The sequence below is a fragment of the Danaus plexippus genome, chromosome 6, assembly GCF_018135715.1.
Source record: "Danaus plexippus chromosome 6, MEX_DaPlex, whole genome shotgun sequence".
Classification (NCBI taxonomy): Eukaryota; Metazoa; Arthropoda; class Insecta; order Lepidoptera; family Nymphalidae; genus Danaus; species Danaus plexippus.
In genome coordinates this window covers 6,753,092-6,775,066 of record NC_083540.1, presented here as the reverse complement: position 1 = coordinate 6,775,066, position 21,975 = coordinate 6,753,092, and the positions used below count along the sequence as shown (strand labels likewise).

Sequence of the window (21,975 nt, the reverse complement as noted above, 5' to 3'; positions counted from 1 at the left end):
TCCCACGACTCGATCTGTTTGGACTTCCGTGTGGCCGAAGTTATCTAATTGTGATACCAAGGTTTGTATGAAATGATAAAAAATATTGATACAAGTACCTAAATCCTTCGGCCACACAATATATTCAGATCTGAGGACCATTCGAACATGTATAAAGATGACCGCTCTGTTTTTTGTTTAGATCATCATCATCATCAGCCTAGCGAATCCCACTGGTGAGCATAGGCCTCTTCTTACATGGAGAAGGTTAGAGCACTGTTCACCACGCTTGCTCAAGACGGGTTGGCAATTTCAAGCTTATAATTTGAAATTATAAGACCAGGTTTCCTGACGATGTTTTTCTTCATCGTCTGTCAGTGGTGTCTTAATACTCTTAGAAAGTACATATGAAAAGATCACATTGGTACTTGCCAGGTTTCGAACCCGCGCCCTCACGTGTGAGATGCGGGTCTTTAACCTCCAGGCCACCACGACTTTTATTAAGATAGATTCTAAGAAATTTTTGCTTTCGAACGTTTTCAAAGAATATAACTGCTCAAACAAAAGGCGTTGTTCAAAAACAGAAAGCGAAATTTGGATGTACTTACAGAAAGATGACTGTCATCATGAACTTGGCGGAATATTTCGTTATCACACTATGTAAATACGAAATCCTTTGATTAGAATACTTTAACACTATACATCAGATATTCATATATGATTGAAAGATTTCTTTGCTACTATCTATTATTAATTATAAATATCTCGTCTAATAAATAAAGGTTATCTCGTCTAATAATCCTAAACTTTAGAATGATAGCAAGATGGCATTAATGAATAATAGATATTTATAATAAATAAAATAAACAACTTAATAATATGTAGTTTATTTTGAAGAAAGTGCACCTAAGGTTTTCTTATAATAATGTAACTTTAATGTGTTTCTATTCCACCATAAAAAAATCAATCAATCACTAACATTAATTCTATCAAATAATCTATTACAGATGTCTAACTTGTACGCCAGGTTTCTTTAATATTTTATGTTATAAATATTTTACAGTAAGACATTTCATACAAATCCTTTGGTCAGCAGTTTGCTTACTCTGAGTTAACATCGTCAATGACAGTTCTCGTTAAGGGTTGTTAATATATAAATCTTCTCACATTACAGTAATAGTAGGTTATTGAATGAAAAACGGTAACTGCTAACGTATTGTGCCAATTGGAACTTCTACTAAGCTAGCTGATATCAATTGAACATAATATTTTTAAAATAATAGCAAAATATTAACAAGTCTCTATTGCTGTTTAGCGTAAACAGGTAACTATTGGATATTTATATATATAAAATTATACAAAAATTCACTTTCAGCTGCCATTACAGACTTGGAATCACAGCCACAATGCTTATTTCAAAAAAGTAATAGAAAAGAAGTTCCTCCAAATCAAACATAATTTTCAAACTGAAATGGGGCAAATTTTATTTACTTGGGTCCTAAAAACTAGGTCCCATTACTAATTGGAACTATGAACTAATGAAGAAAATGAAACAAAAAGTATTTGTCAATATAATCACCATGAATACTAACACACTTCTGCCATCTGTGCAACATCATCTCGAAACCTTTATAAAAATAATTACAAGATTTATCCTCAAACACCGAACATTCTTTATCGTTTAAAAACTTTCTTCTTGTTAAGTTCCGTTTTAATTTGGAAATAAATACTTAATCCACCAAAAGATTGGGCACATAAGTTTTTTAGTCGATCGCCTAAAAATTTGCCTTTCTAGGGGGCTTTTCATCCTTATAACGCTATTCCATTGACTCACGCTTACTTTGTAGAACATAGTTTCATCACCAGTCATTGATTGCTTGCTTGATCAGTCTTTGAATTTTCGGCACAGAGGTCCAAGAACTGCGAACCAGAGCACAATCTGTCCTGTCTTTGTACCTCTGAAAGAAGTTTCAGTACCCATCTTGCACTCACATTTTTTACGTGAAGTGTTTATGGATCGCACGTTGAATGGTACTTTTGGAGAGCCCAAGCCTAGCTGCACTTTCTCTAATCTTCAAACGGCGTTCATTAGGAACGATGTTCCTCTACGATGAGACCAATCGTGTCGGGAGCGAGCACTTCCACAGGTCGACCGTCGGGGCCAATGTCTTCGACGGTTTCAATCTCTCTCTCTCTCTCTCTCTCTCTCCCTGTCGGCGAAGCTCTTTTACCCAATTTTTCACTGTGCTATAGGAGAGGACAGACTCCTTATACACGCACACATAGAGTCTTTCTTTTTTTTGGGTGGGGGCAAAATCTTCTTTAAAATGAAACTTTATGACACTTCAATACTCAGTTTACGCATTTTAAAAAATCTCTCGTTATTCAACTGCCTGCTAAACTAAGACATTTAATTTCGATGGGTGTTTCTTGGACACGATAAATGTACTATTTTACGCAACACAACTATACTAGACCCGGTCATTGTGGAACCGACTACGTTTAAAAAATATATAAATTTTAAAAAGATAAACAAAGCACTATCAAAAAAATTTACGATTTAGAAACAAACTTCTTCAAAATTATATTTAATATCATTATACAATTAAAATAAATTTGCTAAAAAGGTCTTATTAACAGATTCTATTTCTTTTTATAAATTTTAGATACACTGGTGCATGATTTCTAAGGATTATGTCAGACATAAAGCAAAGATCATCTGGTGAAGTGACGGGAACCAATTTGAAATTTCTTAATACGGCGGAGAGAGATGATTTCATTTTCATCATTGCAAATTTCTGACCTGAAATTAAAGTAAAAGAACTATAGCAAAACAACAGAAGACAATTTAAAAAGGTTAAAATGATATAAAACTTCAATTACCGATACAATTTCTAGGGCCCGCACTAAATGGTATATATGCATAGGTGTGTCTCCCGATTGAGTTTTCTTTTAAGAATCGGTCAGGATCAAATTTCAGGGCATTCTTATAAATACTTTCTTGGCGATGTAAGTCGAATATATGAATATGACATGTCGTTCCAGCAGGTATGGTGTAGTTACCTGTGAATTTTGAAGTTTATTTTACTTCTACGTTGATGGACTAAAGAATAAGTTGTATTCTTTCGTCATTTTTTTTTTATATCCGTGATATTATACATATTTTTATTATCGTTATTATACGTAGTTTCACAATTTATGCTTGTAGAAAACAAATTACCGACAGACGAAACCTCTTAGCATTCAATGGATTCACCGTGCGGGTGCCTGGGACTTGCGACCCAGGTGTATGTTTAAGAGGCCCCTAACTAACGCGCGTTAAACGCTCACCTCCACTGTCCAAGCTCCTCTCCCTACCTAACCATATTCGAAAAGAACCTACTAGGGCTGCCTTCGAAGTACGTTCCAAGAATGAATTGATGTGAGTTCTTGACAGGCCCAAGTCTTTTAGTAGGATGTAGAGAGAGATTTAGCTGTTATACCTCTCGCTCCCACTTCTACCGCGTATAAATCCACGACGAACCTATTTCGAGTGACTTCGTTTGTGAGCTCGTAATATTTGTTGACCTTGATGGTATGGTCTTTGGGGATCTTGGTTTACCAAGGAACCATAAGCTCTATCATCACAACGCGCTTTAAAATTCGCGAATACATAAATATGTCTGGTCTGGAGGCCGACGCACAAATATCCCCAGGGATTTTGTATTGTTTTTCATGCGTATACATCATTGTAGCCAATCCGTAGCCGCTTTAAGGATGGAGTAAGGCTTGATATTTGTTTTTATAGCCCTAGTGCCCTTTCTCACAAAACCTACTGATCGCTCGTTTGTGGTTATTTCCCTTTGCGCTCCGGCTACCGAAAGAGTAACCGCTTCACGTATGATTTCCAGAACCCTATCGTCACGACGCGAGTATTGATCGCTATCCAGGAGTACCTTACATCCCACTAACAAATGCCTAGCTGTTCCAACTGCCTTCCCACATATAAAGCAAGTATTTTCGGTACCTTTACCCCATCTTACTAAATTACTCTGATATGGGAGAGTCATTTGGAACGCATTGAGATAGAATTTTAGCAATGCTGGCGACCAATCATGGATTAAGGTGCGCAATTTTAGTGCTAATGGGATGCAAAAATCTCCTAAGTCTAACCACTCGTTCTGTATTTCTAAACTCATTGCATGGATCTTATATTTATCATTCTCGTCTTGCCGAATAAAAGACTTTCTGACTTGATCCTAACCCTACTCTGTTACTTTGTGCTCTATATCATCATAATATTAATGACAATCAAACCAACTTAGAGTTGTCGGTTCAGTTATTTTCCTGCTAATGAACGGTACAGGTGGATAGAGTCGTAATGATTCTTTGATACAACATTCCAAATAGGTCATTTCTGACAAGTCGGTTAGGGTTGCAGGACGGTTGTCGCCAGCAAATATACACTCTTGTTCAGCATACGCCTTTTGCTGAAAAAATAATCACATTTAAGATCCAAACAATTTCAATACCAAAGAGTTAAGAAACAGATATTTATAAGATATCGCTGTTATGATAAATTAAAGTGAAATTTTCAATTAAGGTATTGGGAAAATTGAATGTAAATGTACCCTTCCTACTCTTCGGTTTGCCTTTTTCTATATATTTACCTGCACAAATTCCTCGTTTGCCAAAGACATTAAACAATAAGTTAACGCAGCTTGAGTAGTGTCGTGACCCTGAATTAAAACGGATAATTATAGCACATTTATTTGACACTATTTTCTACTAATAAAAACTAACTAGGCACCAAACAAATTACATACTTCAAACATAAATGTGTCAACTTCTTCTTGTATTCCATCACCGTCTATCAAATCCTCTTTTTCTGCTAGAAGTAATAGATCCAACATGGCAGCTTTCTTCTTTTTAAAAACATTACTAATGTTACCAGCTGCTTGGGCAACTTTAGTTTCGGATATATTATCAATGTCAAGTAGTTTTCTTCTATTCTTGATAACATTCTTAGTAAAATTATGAATAACTGACAAATGTTGTTTTTGCTTCCTTCCCAGAAAAGATAGATTAAAAATAAAATCAGGATGAAGGTAAATGTTAATAAATCTTTGAAATAGTGTATGTCCCATCTGATAAATAGAATTTTTATACATTTTTCCTTCACTTGAGGATTCGTCACTCAAAGCAGTGCCCATTGCCGACTCTAATTAAAAGAAGTACGATATTAGTAACATATTTATGTTTTGTATATAGTACTGACTCAGTACAACATTTACCACAAATAATATTGAGTGTATATTCTGATAATATTGGCACAACGTCTACAGATTGACCGTTAGTTTGTTGGAGGACTCTAACAAGTCTTTGACTATTTCCGTCTATAGAATCAAAATATTTTTTCAGAACGTCAAAGTGGAATGCTGAAGTTAAAACTTTTCTTCGATGCTGCCATTTGGTACCTTAAATAAAATTAAATATTATACATACATATATACACACATACATTCATACACTCATACATATATACATACCAAGTCAAGAATCATAAAAAATTCAAGTTATAAAAAATACCATTACTAGTCAGCAATCCCTCCTTGAGCCACGGCGCAAAAAATTTATAAATACGGCTTTTCTCGTGATATTTCATATTCGAAGTTATAATCTGAAACCATATAAATATAGTTTTTTAACAATATAAGCTTTTTCAACGACTAAGTTTATATGTGTTTATTTTATACTATTATTTTCGTTAAGGACTTCTTGGTTTTAACATTACATGGAACTAAGGTTACTGTGTTTTTCTGGAAAGTATCAAAAATAAAATTCTTTGCTAAACGAGACCTTAGCAAATGAGATATTTAAACTTGCACTTTTCTCCAAGTTTTTTACATCATATATTTAATCAATGTTAAATTATTTACAAAGTGAGCCATGATTTGGTTGTTCTTAAATAAGGAAATACATCTGCAAAAACAAGTTCTTTAAAATCACTGAACAGCATAAACTATAACATAAAAAATATCTTTTTTACGCTCATTATTGCTTAATGTATAATTTATAATACCTTATAACTTATAAATCTATGTTGTAAAAGTTTTATTTTAAATATGGCAACTCCTTAATAAATGAATTTGAACCAATGGGAGAATAGTTTGTATGAATATTGCCATGTAACGCTCCTGTCAATGTTCAATCAAAATACAATTACTAAGTTACATTTTAAGTAATTACTAATAACCTTTGATTGACTCCGTTTTGTTATAAGTAAATCGTACTTATATATTTTTAATTAAAATAATATTGTATAATGTGTGTCAAGAAGCGAAGGTTATCAGCATTCAATGGATAAATATTTTTTATCATAGACATTTATAATAGATATTTGGCTATATAATACATTTTAATAGATATATGTTATAAAAGAAATCATTTTCTCCCCTCAATTTTCACAAACGTTTTTTTAACAGTATTACAATTTTTACCTATAACAAGAATGAAGTTTTGTGTGCATATTTGGGTACCTTGTTTCTTATTATTTATATTTAAGGGCATTTACTTACAAGGACATACATTACCTCTACGTCTTCTGGATTGTATATGTTAACTGAAGCCACAGGGAATGCATAGAACCTGTATATATCTTTGAAAGTTGAACTCCACTGTCGACTCATTGCGAACAGTTCCACTAAAAGATATTTTAAAAATGTACATATCACAAACGAAAAGTATCAAACGAAAAAAAAACACTAAATAAATGATCAATAAAAGTACACAACCTGGCGACACGAAAAGTTTAGGAGCATTTCCGACGATAAAGCTCTCATCGGGTCCCGGAATTTTTCTCAATAATCTTGCCTTGTAATTGTAATTGAATGCCAAATGTATTAAACAAAGAGACAATACAATGACACAAATTATAGTAAGCATCTTGAAGCGTTAAACACTAATTCAAAATGCTATCACGGTTCCTTGTCTGAAACTGACTTAAAATTTAAATATTATATTGTTAACATTACATGTACGAAATTAACATTCATATATTAATGAAATTCAGTGGTCGTCACACCAACTATATTTTTAATATACATACATTATTATCTTATTTACCACAGGGAACATTTATGTAACAAACTACTACTTAGCAAATAAATTACTTTGATATTCATTCATTTGTTTCATTATTTATTTCTCTTCTATAAAATTTTTCTTATTCATGCACTACTTTGACGTGTAGTGGACTAAATTTTTATATATATAGTTAAAATGATTACTTCTATGTTCAATAGTGGCAATTTGAATCCGTTGGATATCTTTCTTCGATATAATTATGCGATGTTTTGAGTAACAAGCAAAAGAAAGGCGGAATAAAATACAGATCTTTTATAATTAATTTTCACATTTTTGGTTCTTAAATTCTAACAATGCGCTGAATGAGCCATATGGATTGCTTTATTTCCTTATCCATTGAGATTTATATTTTGTTATTATAAAATACAATTCTTATTAATCTCTATGGAAATACTGTTTTATGTATTAGGTATCTGAGGTGTATGTAAATAGCACATTTTTTTTTTCTACTTTACATTTGATATGACCTGTCAGTCAAAGTGACAGTTAAATGAGTTGGTGATTGTAAAATTTTTCAATTCATGTCAACTTGTAGATTCTACTAATTACACTTTGAAGTATTATCATTACGTCGGAATTATCGTTTTTAATAAAATTACCATTTTCCGAAGAAATTTCCTACCACTAAATACAACATAGAAAGTTAGCCATTATTCTTTCTTCCATAATATTCTTTAAGGTTGAGATATAAAAAGGTATTAATTACTTAATGTTTTTTGGAAGATCCGAAAAATCCAAAACTTAAATATTCAAATACGAAACGACCATTCGTATTAAAGACCCTACGACCTTTTTGTTATTAAAGATACAGATTTGAAAAATTGCTTAAAAATAATAAAGAATAAAATTTTATAAAAATGAAGACGTTTTTGGATCAAACACAGTTCACAAAAAAATGATGAATTGAGAACCTCTTGCTTTTTTGAAGTCGGGTATAAAAACTTAAAAAAACTCCAAATCTGAAAAGGAAAACTCTCGGTTCAATAAACATGACAACGATTTTCCAAGTTATTTTAAGTTAGTTTAAACTGTTTTGTATCATAACTGCTCTTCTTTCTCTGGTGGTCTTATAATAAAAAAAAAACTTTAAGTAGATGTGGTTGTTGTAGAATTAGAGGAATTTTTATGTTACCAGTGTACGCTAATTCTCAGGACAAGTCACATTAAGTCCTATGTGTGTATGCATACTGTCATTTTACGATATTTAGAAATAAAAGAGGAATAATAAGAAATCGTAATAATTTAATATGTAAATATCAAATAGTATTATATATATATAGTCTTTTTCCAAAATTACATCGTCAATAACGCTTCTGGGAGTGGTTTATCTACGCCGACAACCATTTAATACAACAGGCAGTGTAATGTATATATTTGTGTGCATAGCTACATTTCATGTAAAATTTTTCATACTTTTAAAAACGCTTTATCTTTGGAATGCTTAATAATACATCAAAGTATAAAGACATTAATTGAGATACTTATATTATGGTCTATACTTTTTGTCCGGACTATATTTTTATTACAACTTAAGGCTTAAGATTCAATGTTTAGAACATATAAGTACATCACATACACTGTTCCAAGTGGTGGATTGTTCCGTATAGCAAATTTAGTTGTAAAAGTTATTATAATATTTTAATAGAAAAAGGCGTAATAAATTACGTATATAATATTTATTAGCCCGTATCTTTTGCAAATTGTGAACTGAACTAAATCATTATGCTGTACAATTTGGGTATATATTTGGGTATACAATTTTTTTAAAAAGGCAAACCCAACGGTATTCTAACTATAGAATTCTTCTTGTGACATATATTTTAGACATAGTGGCAAAAGAGATTTAAAAACATAAGGACAATAATAGCAGCACAAGCGAAACTTGTCTCAGCGATTCACTGCTTTGTGGACGAAAGTACCACCAAAGACAGCATGTGGATGCAAACCCAGGTTTTGACCATCATAGGCCAACTCCTGTTACATTTATCCAACTGCAGGCATGTTTCGTTGTGTGAGTATTTTGTGGCCAACCAATTAAAATAGATATGTATGAACTAGCGCGTATTATTACTTTATACAGAAGTATTTATACAGTTGTTATTATATTTTTGATAAGATAAAATTAAAACTATGTCGGGTTTCCGCCACCATAAATTATTATAATAGTAAAGTTTATTAAATTTTATCGTTATAATGATTTTTGAAGCATCTCTTTCTGTATTGCCTTACATTTTGTTGTATAAAACTATAAAAAATAACAAGCTCGTGAGCCTGGACATTACATGCTTGAAATATTTTATTAATTTAAATAAATTGTCAATAATCCAAACATTATTATTATTATTAATAGTCAATTTTACATGTCTTTTAATTTTTCGAAATATTACAAAAAGCTCCGGTCATTGTAGTTATACCAAGGAATCTGATTCCATACTTTAAATTATTTTTTTCTCTTTTCGATTTTAACTTTTACTTGGTTAGAACGAAGCAGTATGTCAGCATAAAATATAATATCTTGCGGTTTAGTGACCGGCAGCAGACGGTATTCTGTCAAGACTTTTGACAGAAGCAGTTTCATCTCCATCATCGCAAACTTTTGTCCTGTTTACGAAAACAAAAATAATTCAAATATTTTAAATAATATTCAAAGATAAAAAAAATTTTTAAATCCAAAAGCGACTAATTTATGTTTATTCACGAACACAAAATTGATTAATTTGAGGCATCATCTAATTAAATATTCACAAAATTTAATTTTACTTTTAACTCATTGAAACATATTCTGAAAAATTTTTAGGTGACTTATCAATTGCGAGCGCTTTATATAAAAATCTTTAATATCATTCAAATTGCTCACTCTGTTTCCAAAAATAGTAATAATGTAGAACTTCCTGTCTTTAAAAAAAAAACCTTACCGATACAATTTCGTGGACCAGCACTAAAAGGCAAATACGAAAATGGATGCCATGTGGGTTCCTTTAGAAATCGTTCTGGTAAAAATTTGTAAGGTTCCACGAACTGATCCGCTTGTCTATGCAGTTCATAAATTAAAATATTAAAGTCTGTTCCAGCTGGGCATGTGTGTCCATTGCCTGGTAGTTTCAAAAAAAAAAAAACATTGACTAACTAGTCATATTTTAAACACTCGTAGTAACTATTAAAAAAAAAACCTCACTTAGTTCTATTGGTTCGTCCCCTATACGACTTATGAAATATACTGGTGGGTAGAGTCTTAAGGCTTCTTTTATGCAGGCCTCCAAAAATTTCATTTGTGCCATATCATTGATTGAAGGTCGTCCATTATTTCTCGACAGTATTTCTTCACATTCCAAGAAAACTTTGTCCTGAAAATAATTTCAAGAAGTATTAAATATAAACCGCAATAATTAAATATAAACCGCACTGCCATTCAATGATAATCTACCTGTATATCCTCGTGATTAGCCAATAACATGAAGATGTACTGAAGACCCGTTGCTACAGTATCATGACCCTAAAAATCGACAAAAAACTCATAACAAATATAGGCTTAAGCTGAATGATGAAATTAAATTGTATTTGTCTCACTTCAAACATAAATGTATCCACTTCTTCACTAATGCCATCAGAGTCTATATGTCCTTCTTTCTCAGCTTGTAATAACAGATCCAACATAGCTAGCCTCTGTTTTTTACTAATAAAATATTCATCATCACAATCATCATCTTCTATTTGTCTTACATTTGTGTCCAACTTGCGCTTTGCTATCACGTTATTACGAAACTGACTTATAACTTCTAGAACTTTTTTCTGATTCATTCCAAGTGGTGAGAGATTAAATATAAAGTCAGGGTATATCCAGAATTTCGTACTTCTTGAAAATACATATGTTCCCAAGGTATGAATTGAATCTTTATATTTTTGCCCCATATCACATTTCTCGTCTTCCAATGCTGTACCCATTGCAGTTTCTAAAAATATTTGTTAATGAGCATTCGGAACTGTATTAATTACATCTACATTTCGTATTACTTAAATTAAATCTTAAATTCCGCAGATATCAAAAATAATATTTTTGTCACAAAACCTCTACCAATATTTTGTAACATTTAGAAAAAAAAAACTTTGGTATAGTAAAAGCCATTAAATGATTTTTTGTTGTCATCAGAATAGGATAAATTGTAAGACATACCACAAATAGAATTTAAAGAAAACTCCGTTATTAGAGGAAAAATTTCCGTAGCTGAACTACCAACTTCAGAATTTAGACGTTCAACAAATGCTTGCACCTTCTCTAACAGAACCGAGTTAAAGTGACGTAGAATGTTGAAATGGAAAGTAGGTGTAAGAATTTTTCTCCGTGAATGCCATTTTATTCCTAAAATAAAATATAAAAATGTTAACAAGAACAGTTTTTGGAATAACCTTACGAGATAAAAGACATCTCACCGTCACTTAACAACAGGCCATCTTTCAACCAGGGTCGAAGAAAATTATAAAGGAAACCTTTGCTACTGTGTTTTTTTCCACTTAAAAGGATCTGTTGAATGAACATATATATAAATTTATTTATAAGTGCACATTAAATAAGGATATATCATTAATAAAGCTTTGAAAATAAAAACTTACTTCGACGTCTTGCGGATTATAAACCATGAGGATTTTTTTCGTAAAAATCTTTAATTTAAAGCAGTTCTTATAGTTATGTGCTAATTTTCGGAACTGATAAAATATTTTAACTGAAACGGATTCATGCACATTAATAAAACAATAGAAATTAAACATTATAACTAATACACGTTATCCAATAAAATATATTTTTTCTTACCTGAATCCTTTAGAATGTCTAAAGAATTCCCCAATATAAATACACATTTCGGACCATGAATCTTTTCGAATCCTTCATCTTTGTGTAACCAATCCAATAGGATAATCAAAAATATTATAGAACATAATAAAAGAATTAACAACATATTATGTGAAGCACTCGAGTAAGTCAAAAATACGTGATAATCACCTTACTACTGGTGATATACAAGCCGTCTATGCAATATTATTAACTCTTTTACGATAAGACGAAGACCTTTACCCTTGTAATCAATATAATTGTATCAAAAAAATAAATTAAGTTATTTGTCACATTACCAAATTATAGATTTTATTAAAGAACGAATCACAGCCCATAGAATTATTGGTATAATTGTCTATATTTTTATCTCAGCATGATATTTGGGGTAGTTGTAAAAATATTAAGAATAATTCGACAAATTAAACATTGAAGAGAAGTTATAACAAAGACTATTTTTAGCTAATCACAGATAAATTTAAGTTGAAGGTTCCACAAATGCGGTTATTATTTAATGAGGATCGCAGATAACTCTTTGACCTATAATGGATGTCATACAAGGATACGTTGATATTCCTCCCAATTCAAAGCCGTATGAGATATTTGAAACCTGTCTTTACTTGCACAAATATACATATTTTAGGAAAACGAAATATTTATTTTGTTCCCCAATTCGATTCATTGTCGATAGTCGCTTTATTCGTATGAAGCCAAGAAACTATCAGGTCTGTCCAAATACTTTAATTCGATAAAATAGTTTTTTTTTTTGTTTTTATTGAACTGCAAAGCTATTTTATTCTTGGTTCTAAATAATCCGCAATAGCTAGAGTTTAGTACGTTTAAAAAATATATCAGGTGTGACAATCAAATCACTTTGACATAATTTCCTACATGACGCAACAATGTACTGAATATAAATTTAAATATCAACCAACCAAAACCAAATTAAAATGACCAAAGAAATAAATAAATTGTAGAACCGCTTAAATAGAAAATTATAGCATGAAACCATATCGCCGATCAAATAAAGTGATGATGGCCAAGGTAAGAACTTGATACACCGAAGTAATGGTCTCTTAACTATTTTGTTTAAACAAAATTATCGAAAATGTACAGTTCCGTTCAGCGAGTAGATTGGAAAAGGCTCGACTATTAGTGGTGCAATTCGCAGGAGATATCCATTCACTGTGGCGATATGGCGCTGGTTTTCCAACCTTTCTAAAACTAATCGGATCTCTGATTCTCTGCCTTCTAATATTGTTGCCACTCCTATACCCACTCTTTGTTATAGCCTTCACTTATTTCACGTGCGAAAGCCTATTTTTCAGGTAAATTATTATTATTAAGTGATATCAATTTTCAAATTAATATTCTTGATCTTGATAAAATACAGTGCAAGTGATATTTTTTGGTAGTCAATTATTTTGACCCTAAAAGTTTTGGTAATAAAAAAATGTTGTCAGTTGGTGGTTCGATCAACCGTGGAGGTTTCACCCGATGTCAATATTTAGAAGAGTAGCGTCCTTATTGCGCCAGAACTATAACGCTACTGACGTGTGGAAGGTCAGGGACGTGCTCACTAGGGGAATTCTACTAACTCACTCACTGGCTACCTCCGTGGACTATCTGTGTGTTATGCAGGGTCTACTCGATGAGACATGACGCGTGAGTAAATTTTTTTTATTATTTTGTCACCATCATCCATCGAGGTTAGGCAACATTTTTAAATAGATTTTTGTTTAAAGTTTCCAGTATATTCATTAAAAAATATTTAAAAACTATAACTAGTTGAATACAGAAATAAAAGTAATGAGATTCGTAAACTGTAGGTTCTCAAGATTATAATTCGTACAGCAAATAAAAACGTTGACATTGGCAAAATATTCCACGATTCCAGTGCGAGTAAAGAAATAATAAAAAAAAAGTAATGACATATTGTTTATAATATCAATATCTGTAATTATCTTGTCGAAAATTCAGTAGAGCTGCCCAAATATAAAATCATTTGAGTAATTGCGGTTATAAAATGAGAGGGTAGGCTAGTAACATTAGAAAAAAATATTAAAATATTTATACTATTTATAATCCTGATAAATTAAGTGAAAGTAGCATATAATAATGGCGGACTCAGAGCCAGCGACCACCTTTTTCGCACCATGTGCAAATTTTATTATTCAAAGTTATTGGAATTTCGTATGGCTGTAGTTAATTACTTTGCCGAGTCCAGAAGTCGAAAAACAGAAATATTACTTTACAAACCTAGGGCCGGATAAACTATTTAGCGAGATCAGTATTTGCTAAGGTCATCTTTACTAAGTTTGATTGCTAATCAAGAAACTCATTAAATTATAGAATATTGGGTATAGTCGATGCTATTAAACTGTAAAATCATACTCATTGTTTTTATTTAAATTAGTTGGCACAAATCATACAACAGATACTTAAGATTGCACAATCTAAGGTCCTTAAAAGATACCATCGGCCCAGCGTTAAAATCTATTTCTACTACTATATTATACTCGTCGTCAATATGTTATAACATAATTCGTAACATAACTCTAGTCTGAAAATCAATGGCTCTTAGTCTATTAAATATGTTTAATGTACTCACTTAATTCATTTATTTCCTTTTTTTATCAAAAATAGAGTTAGCATTTATACAATTAGACAAAAATAAACTTTATTCACCTAGTATTTACACGATTAGGTACATTTTGGTCTAACAGTCGCTAGTTAATAACGGCACTTAATTTTAATTTCATAGTGACTCTTGATGTCAATATTATGATATTGAGCTATTCTAATATTATAAAATTAAATATAGTCAAGTATATAAACAAGGTAAACACCGGGAGGAAACTCTATATATAAAAACGCGTTAAATTTAAAACAATAAGTTCTTCTTGTATTTGGAAAATTTATCTAAATAACAAAATGTTCAGTCTTCATATAACAACCAAAATAGTTCTTATTTAAAAAGGAAAACACTTAGTAACTGTGGATAAGATAAAAATAATATCTCATCTTAAAAATTATCTACAAAATATAGGCTTAAGACCCCTGTGGACGTGGAAATTATTTTATTGATAAGCTATAAATGATAAGTAGAAAATATAAAAGGAAAATCTTTTGTATGAATCTGAAAGAAAATCCCGTAATTATTGTTACCAATAACTGAGTTCTAATTTTCTACATGGCTTGAATGTATAGTGTATACCTTTCAATGTATGCTTTTAAGCCAAACCAATTATTATTATAATTACAAGAAAATTGATCCCAGAAAAAAATATTAACATAAAAGAAAAAAAAATGATTTCGAAATTTAATCTGCACAAAACGAGTCTAAAACAAGGTATATAGCCGTAAAATACAAAAAAAATAAAAGATCATAAATCAATTAATTAATAATAATTGGTAGGGGATTAACAGGATATTATTTTTTTATTCTATTTAACATTAAAAAAATGTTTTCTGACTAAAATATAGAACTTTTGCTATAAGTTTAATTAACTACATAAAAATAGACAAAAGTCTAATAAGTGTACGAGTACAGTCTAAGTCTAAAATAATAAAACACGCGTAGTAATCCGAAAAATAATAGTATCATTTAAATGAATACTAGCGAAAGTCTTAGATCTCATCTTCTCATAAATTTATCTTTATAAAATGACATATCCACCAGGTACTCAAGATTACCGTTAGCTGGATGTTGAATGTTGTACACATAAAAAGAAGAGATTAGCTGATACAAACAGTGTGGTACTGTGAGGCCGCGACGCTGCACGACAACATGGCGATCAAAGAGGCAACTTTTATCGCCCTCCTGGCATTAGTACATTCGTAAGTACCATTGTTTGTTCCATGTTAATCATAACACGGCTATAACTAGTCACTGAACGTAGCGGACTTTGGACAAAGATTAAACAGGTTGTACTATTTAAAGCATTATTACATGCAGGAGCTAAAATTCGAACCGTAATTCGAACAAAACGTAGTAACAGTATTTATAAATACATCTATATTATAATAAGATTGAATGGAAACGTGTTTGACATGGTCGAAAATATTTCAACAAATACATTGACGACTTAATTGTTAGTATATTTTAATTTATAAAATAAATTATTTCATAGTTTTTCTTAAACGTTACAGACATTTATTATTATTTAAGTTGATTGTTTTCAACTGTTTCGATTTTCAACTAGAAAAATTTATCGACAGAAAAAACTGTCCTTGATTTATATAATGGTAAGAAGGAAAAAAACTACCTAAACGCTATAAGACTTGACACATAAATTATATTAAATTGTAATACACATTTTTTTAGGTCATTTATCGAAAAAAACGTATGTATTGATTTTAAAGTCATCTCCTATATCTAGATTATATAGTAAAATTTTGCCTACATAACATTATTTTGACTTAAAACTTTAAAATATTTTTAATATAATGACCTTTATTCAACATACGATTTTTGACATAATGACTTATGTTTTAATACCGAAGTAGCTATCTAACTAATTATCGAAATAACAGCAGTTTTCACATCTTGTCTGCCCGCGATCACGGTTGCTGCAAAGTAACCGAAACGTCGGGAGTGTGTTGTATGTAGTTTTTAAAATAATAAAATACGCGTTGTATAATCCGAAAAATATTAGTTTCATTTGACAGGAGTAAATCTGTTTGACTCCGTTTCACCATCGTTCAATTTCAAAACAGCGAAGTGGTGATCCAGGAAAGATAGTGCACTTATGGGAAAGCTGTTCACATATTTAAAACGAACCGTAGACATAAGAGATTTAATAGTTTTGATCTAAAAATATATTATTATTAATCTTCAAATAAAGAGTGACCTATTAAAAATCTTCGAATGAGGTTTTTAAAAATTTTTCACTTAAAAAGGACGCGGTCTCACGATACTAACAATATCCTTCAAAAAAATTTATTAATAACTCTTTAAAACTATTAGCCTAGAAAAGACTTCATTTTTAATCATCAGTTTACCTTTTTTATTACCATAATTATCACTTACAAAGGACATGTCGGCACCGTATATATATATATATATATATTTTTATAACTAGACTCATTAAATGGATATAAAATATCTAATTTATATTTTATGTGTCAAATACTTAATATTTTACCTTAATATCGTTTTAGTTTAAATTGTGACTGTTTTTGTTATTTCAACATACAAAACAGATTCTTACACTATAGCAGTTAAATATTGCATAATAGCATATTATTTGTCCAAACGAGACTATAAACAAATTGAAATGATAATAATTAAAAAGTTTATAAAATGATATGTTTATAGAACATAATAAGATATTTTTTAATTCTTAAGTCAGTAGACGAAGTTAAGGAAAACAAATAGTTGGAAATGCCCTGAAAAGTTATTACCAACAGATTCTGTAACAGGATAGTAATGAGTCAATTCCCGTCGAGAACAGAAGCTAACAATACAGAACATTCATAAACAATAAAAAAGATTTTAAGTCATCTGAATATATTAAACAATCGGAATAAAGCATTGCATTATTATATGCATACATAATAATTAAATAATATTGTAAGTTTTTTTATTCTTGCTAACAAAAATTCTCTCATAAAAAAGGCTATTATTCTTTTAGTTTAATGTGTTTTTGATCTTGTGAAGTGGGAAAAGCGTAGCTGACAACACAATTCACAAAAAGTTTATTAGCTTTATGACGAAGGGTTAAAAAAATGTCTTAATGATTTTTAGAATAAAATTAGTGAATTTCGCGCCAGCAAAAACTCTGACAAAACCTGGTATTGATAATAAGATATTTATTTATATTTACTTAGTCTCTTAAATGGTATTTGATTGAAAAAAAAATCTATTTGGAAAATTTACAATATTCCCTTCATAAATCGATAGACATTTTAAAATTTTCTTAAAATTGTTTTACATTAATAGTACTTTTTTAAAGGGGACATGCGCAGTACACTAAGTTTCCGGAAGGATTCACCTTTGGAGTAGCGACCGCTGCTCATCAAATAGAAGGGTCATGGAACGTCAGTGGTGAGATATAAGAAATATCTAAACAAATAATAAAACAATAACGAACATTGTTTCTGTGTATTAAAAACAGTTATTGAAATAATACGAATTCAGCTATTTCCAAAATTTGTATATATTTTTTTTTAATTTAAAAGCTATGTCGAGCTTTGATCTTTAACATCACTTTTTCAAAAACCACATGTCAGCAATAATAAAATGAAAAAAATATATGAAAACATGTTAGATTATAGAAAAGGAGATTTTCACCACAAAAAATTCGACGTGGTGAGACGTTAGGGAAAATGTCTGTTGATAAACTTGGCTCTCAGCATACGCTCATTTACGCTCATCTGGGTGATTCTGTCGAAGCAGAAGGGCCAACAACAATACTAATTACAAAAATTTATGGATGAAATAAGTTGAATACGCATATCAATAACAAAATTATGCTTTATATATCAAAGAAAGTAAATACGTAGGTAAATCCATGGAATTTAAAATATTTCAAAAAAACCATTCATCCCCTCTCGTTGTAATTGTATCTGATCTTCTCATAATTTGGCTCTGAACGACATTTCATCGAGTGTGAAAACAACATGTATGATTTAAAGAAACAACGTTATGCAATAAACAGCAAGTATTTATTTGATAAGAATCCACATTTTATCGGAACTCTTAAGAACAGATAGCTTGTTGTTAAGACACGTCAATCATAATCCCAAACTTTATCGTAATAAACATATGAAGTCAGTGTTTAGTTCAAAATGTCTAAAAACTGATAAATAATTCCATGTATATACTGACTTATCTCAAAATAAAATCTTTTATCTCAAACATATTCACAGGAAAAACTGAAAATGTGTGGGACCATCTGTCTCACAATCGGCCATGGATGATAGCTGACGGAACCAATGGCGATGTAGCCTGTGACTCCTACAACCGTTACCAAGAAGATGTAGATGAGCTGGCATACATGGGTGTAGATTTCTACAGATTGTCTCTGTCTTGGGCCAGAATTCTGCCAACTGGACGAATGGATGTCATAAATCCTGATGGTATTAGATACTACAATGCACTCTTTGATGCTTTAGCCGAAAAAAAAATTGAACCACTGGTAATATATTCATATAGTTTTATTACATAAAGTTATGGAACGTCTCTGAAATAAATAAATTTGCCTAACATTTGATTATCCACAGGTCACTCTGTTCCATTGGGATTTACCACAATCACTCCAAGACCTAGGTGGATGGGCGAATCCGAAAATGATTGATTACTTCCGCGATTACGCAGACGTATGCTTCAGAGAGTTCGGTGATAAAGTCAAATCCTGGATTACACTTAATGAGCCCTATGAAATTTGTGAAGATGCTTATGGGGATGACAAGAAAGCTCCTGCCATCGATAGCCACGGTGTAGGAAACTACTTGTGCAGCGACACTCTGTTGAAAGCTCACGCCGAAGTTTACCATCTCTACAACGACACCTACAGACCTATACAAAACGGAAGAATAATGATTTCAATAAATTCAATTTGGTACGAGCCAAGTGATCCCGAAAACGCGGAACAAGTTGCTCTGGCTGAAGTTGCTAACCAATTTAAAGTATATTTAATTTCTTTTTTTACATAGTCTTTACATTTGTTTTTTACGGAGCATATGAAAATAATTATTTCCTCTCCAGTTCGGGTGGTTCGCAAATCCTATTTTCACCGAAGAAGGTGGCTATCCCGTCGTAATGGTAGAAAATATTGCTGAGCAAAGTAGAGCTGAAGGATTAAATAAACCTAGATTAGAACAATTCGATGAGTACTGGATTGAAAGAATTAAGGGTACATCAGACTTCCTTGGTATCAATCACTACACCACGCATTTGATAACCGGCGCGGGAGTGGACTCTCTCGCCAAACACCCGTCTTGGCTAAAAGATATTGGAGCGGTTGTAAGTTTGGACGTGGGTAGAGATTCAGCCTCAGAGTGGCTAAGAGTAAGTACTATTATATTAGACTTTCTTAAAATATAGAAATTGTATAAAAAGTAAGATAATAAATGACAGAAAACGAAATTTTTTAAAAACTATCAGTCATATCTTATTGTCATATTACAATATTTCTCTGTATTGTGTGCGAAAATAAATGTCAAAAACATTAGGATTTACTAATTATTAAGAGATGTAAAAATAAATTTATAAATTTACCAATAAGATCTATAAGGACAGCCTATTGATTATCACACTATGTTATCACAGTTATTTTGTTTTTTTTTCTCAGGTAGTGCCAACGGGTTTTGCAAACTTATTACGCTGGTGCAAGAGTACGTACAATGATGTTCCAATTTACATCACCGAGAACGGATTTTCTGATCGTGGCGCCATAGAAGATTACGACCGTATTAGATATTACAACGTAAGTTCGTACATATTAAATATTAATTAAATATTCACAAGCATTTCATAGTCCAATTATTATTTTTATTTCATTTCGTATGTTCAGGACTACCTCTCCGAAATTTTGAATGTCATTTATGACGATGATGTCAAAGTCCTTGGTTACACTGCATGGACCCTAATGGACAACTTCGAATGGCGAGCTGGATTTTCGTAAGTTATAATCCAGTCAAGATATAATCTAGTAATTTTCTAGGCACATTTTAATTATAAAATTAAAATCAATATATTGACTATTAAAAAAGAAACGTAAAACCGTAAGTCGTCAGCGAAATCTAAAAGGAATCACACTCAATTCAAGTAAATGATATGTTCATATCGTTTATTTTTATTATAGTAATATGGTGTTTTATATTCCAGTGAACGCTTCGGTCTTTACCACGTGGACATAACGGATCCGAATCTCCCAAGAACACCGAAACTCTCTGCGGAATACTACAAGCAATTATGTGAAACGAAGGAAATACCTCAAGATGAACGGTTCAAGGATCCAGCTGTAAGTTGATTAGAATCAAAATATACATTTAATCAAATTCACTATATCTCCAATGCTAATAACACAACTGCATGAAAATTACTTTTGTCATGGTTGATTCGCTTCATAAAGCTTACTTATTTACAGGTACGGAAACGTGTGTGAATAAAATGAGCAACACTAAAACCACTAAACACTAAACAAATTAAACAGTATCCAATAATTAATTAATATAACTAACTATAATTAAAATCGTCTATGATTTGATGCTTCTCAACCTTTGCGCATTATTTGACACATGTCAAATAAACTATATCCCTATATAGTATATACGCATAATAAAAGTAGTATACATTAATAAATATTTGAAATAAATTAATGATTACCAAAGATTTTTGCGAATTAAAATTTAAATAAAACGTATGTCTTTCGGAGATACTGCACTTATTTTTTATCGACTTTCATTCAATTACCAGTGGTAGCAGTTACTGAAGACTTATCGAAATTTAGCGTGAAATGGGGAATAATAGAAACGCGTAGGTAATTCCGAAAGACATAGTTAATTTATAAATATAAATAAAAATTTAATAGAAAAATAGTGTTAAGAAAGTCCTAAATATCTGATTTAGCTTGTTTCATAACGTGTAAATAGTGAGTGTGTGTAAATAGTGAGAACGGCTGGCTTGTATGGTATGGCTTGAAATAAATAATATTTTACAAGACCTTAAAATTGCATAACTTTTTAAAAACTTCCAAATAACGTGTAAATTATAACCTATTCGGAAACATTAATATTAACTTAAATTTGAACTTGCTTAATGGATTTATTAAAGTATATATAGTAACTATTACTCATATTTATATAACTAATATCTAATAAGAATATTTCATAAGGAGCATTGGGAAAGGTTTTTATTGGTGCCTGCTTAACCAATCATAAAAAGGTAAGTGATTATATGCTCTTATATTTTTCATTCCAATCAAATTTGGCAGTAAATTAATTTCTCCTTAGTTCATATGACATAGCTATTTGGTAAAAGCTTTCGGATGATTACTGTTTGTGTTATGTTTTTAAACATAATAATTTAAAGATTATAT

General features: G+C 31.0%; 2 protein-coding genes across 3 annotated transcripts in view; one reads left to right on the top strand and one right to left on the bottom strand.

Annotated features, from left to right (window-relative positions):
- Window positions 1-1,372: 1,372 nt before the first annotated feature.
- Window positions 1,373-12,164, bottom strand: LOC116778975 (uncharacterized). Its single transcript, XM_061529609.1, has 18 exons — window positions 11,912-12,164; window positions 11,713-11,822; window positions 11,533-11,623; window positions 11,276-11,461; window positions 10,672-11,054; window positions 10,529-10,597; window positions 10,280-10,448; window positions 10,020-10,196; window positions 9,550-9,705; window positions 6,753-6,914; window positions 6,552-6,661; window positions 5,548-5,638; window positions 5,253-5,435; window positions 4,785-5,179; window positions 4,629-4,697; window positions 4,280-4,448; window positions 2,863-3,042; window positions 1,373-2,782 (listed from the first exon to the last, which is right to left on the bottom strand). Exons 1-18 carry the CDS (start codon window positions 12,054-12,056, stop codon window positions 2,613-2,615), a joined length of 3,015 nt encoding a protein of 1,004 aa, XP_061385593.1. The 5' UTR covers window positions 12,057-12,164; the 3' UTR covers window positions 1,373-2,612.
- Window positions 12,165-13,462: 1,298 nt separating this feature from the next.
- LOC116778974 (myrosinase 1-like) overlaps window positions 13,463-21,975 on the top strand; it is a 9,099-nt gene continuing 586 nt past the window's right edge. Inside the window, exons 1-10 of one of the 2 annotated variants that reach the window (XR_009753987.1) lie at window positions 13,463-13,594; window positions 15,612-15,769; window positions 17,887-17,978; window positions 18,803-19,071; window positions 19,157-19,561; window positions 19,641-19,943; window positions 20,227-20,361; window positions 20,449-20,555; window positions 20,763-20,898; window positions 21,025-21,821. Coding sequence is in view for 1 of the 2 variants with exons in the window: in XM_061529975.1 (XP_061385959.1) it covers window positions 15,720-15,769; window positions 17,887-17,978; window positions 18,803-19,071; window positions 19,157-19,561; window positions 19,641-19,943; window positions 20,227-20,361; window positions 20,449-20,555; window positions 20,763-20,898 (1,497 nt within the window). In the remaining variant the exon portion in view is untranslated. The remainder of the gene's footprint in view (window positions 13,595-15,611; window positions 15,770-17,886; window positions 17,979-18,802; window positions 19,072-19,156; window positions 19,562-19,640; window positions 19,944-20,226; window positions 20,362-20,448; window positions 20,556-20,762; window positions 20,899-21,024; window positions 21,822-21,975) is intronic. The other variant, XM_061529975.1, reaches the window with a different exon arrangement.

Excerpts from the sequence above, each read along its gene's own strand:
- LOC116778975 (XM_061529609.1), bottom strand. The coding sequence starts at position 12,056 with ATGTTGTTAATTCTTTTATTATGTTCTATAATATTTTTGATTATCCTA. Across the intron at positions 10,449-10,528 it reads CTAATCACGAGGATATACAG|GACAAAGTTTTCTTGGAATG; the intron begins GTAGATTATCAT and ends AATTATTTTCAG. Across the intron at positions 9,706-10,019 it reads TGGTCCACGAAATTGTATCG|GACAAAAGTTTGCGATGATG; the intron begins GTAAGGTTTTTT and ends TTTCGTAAACAG.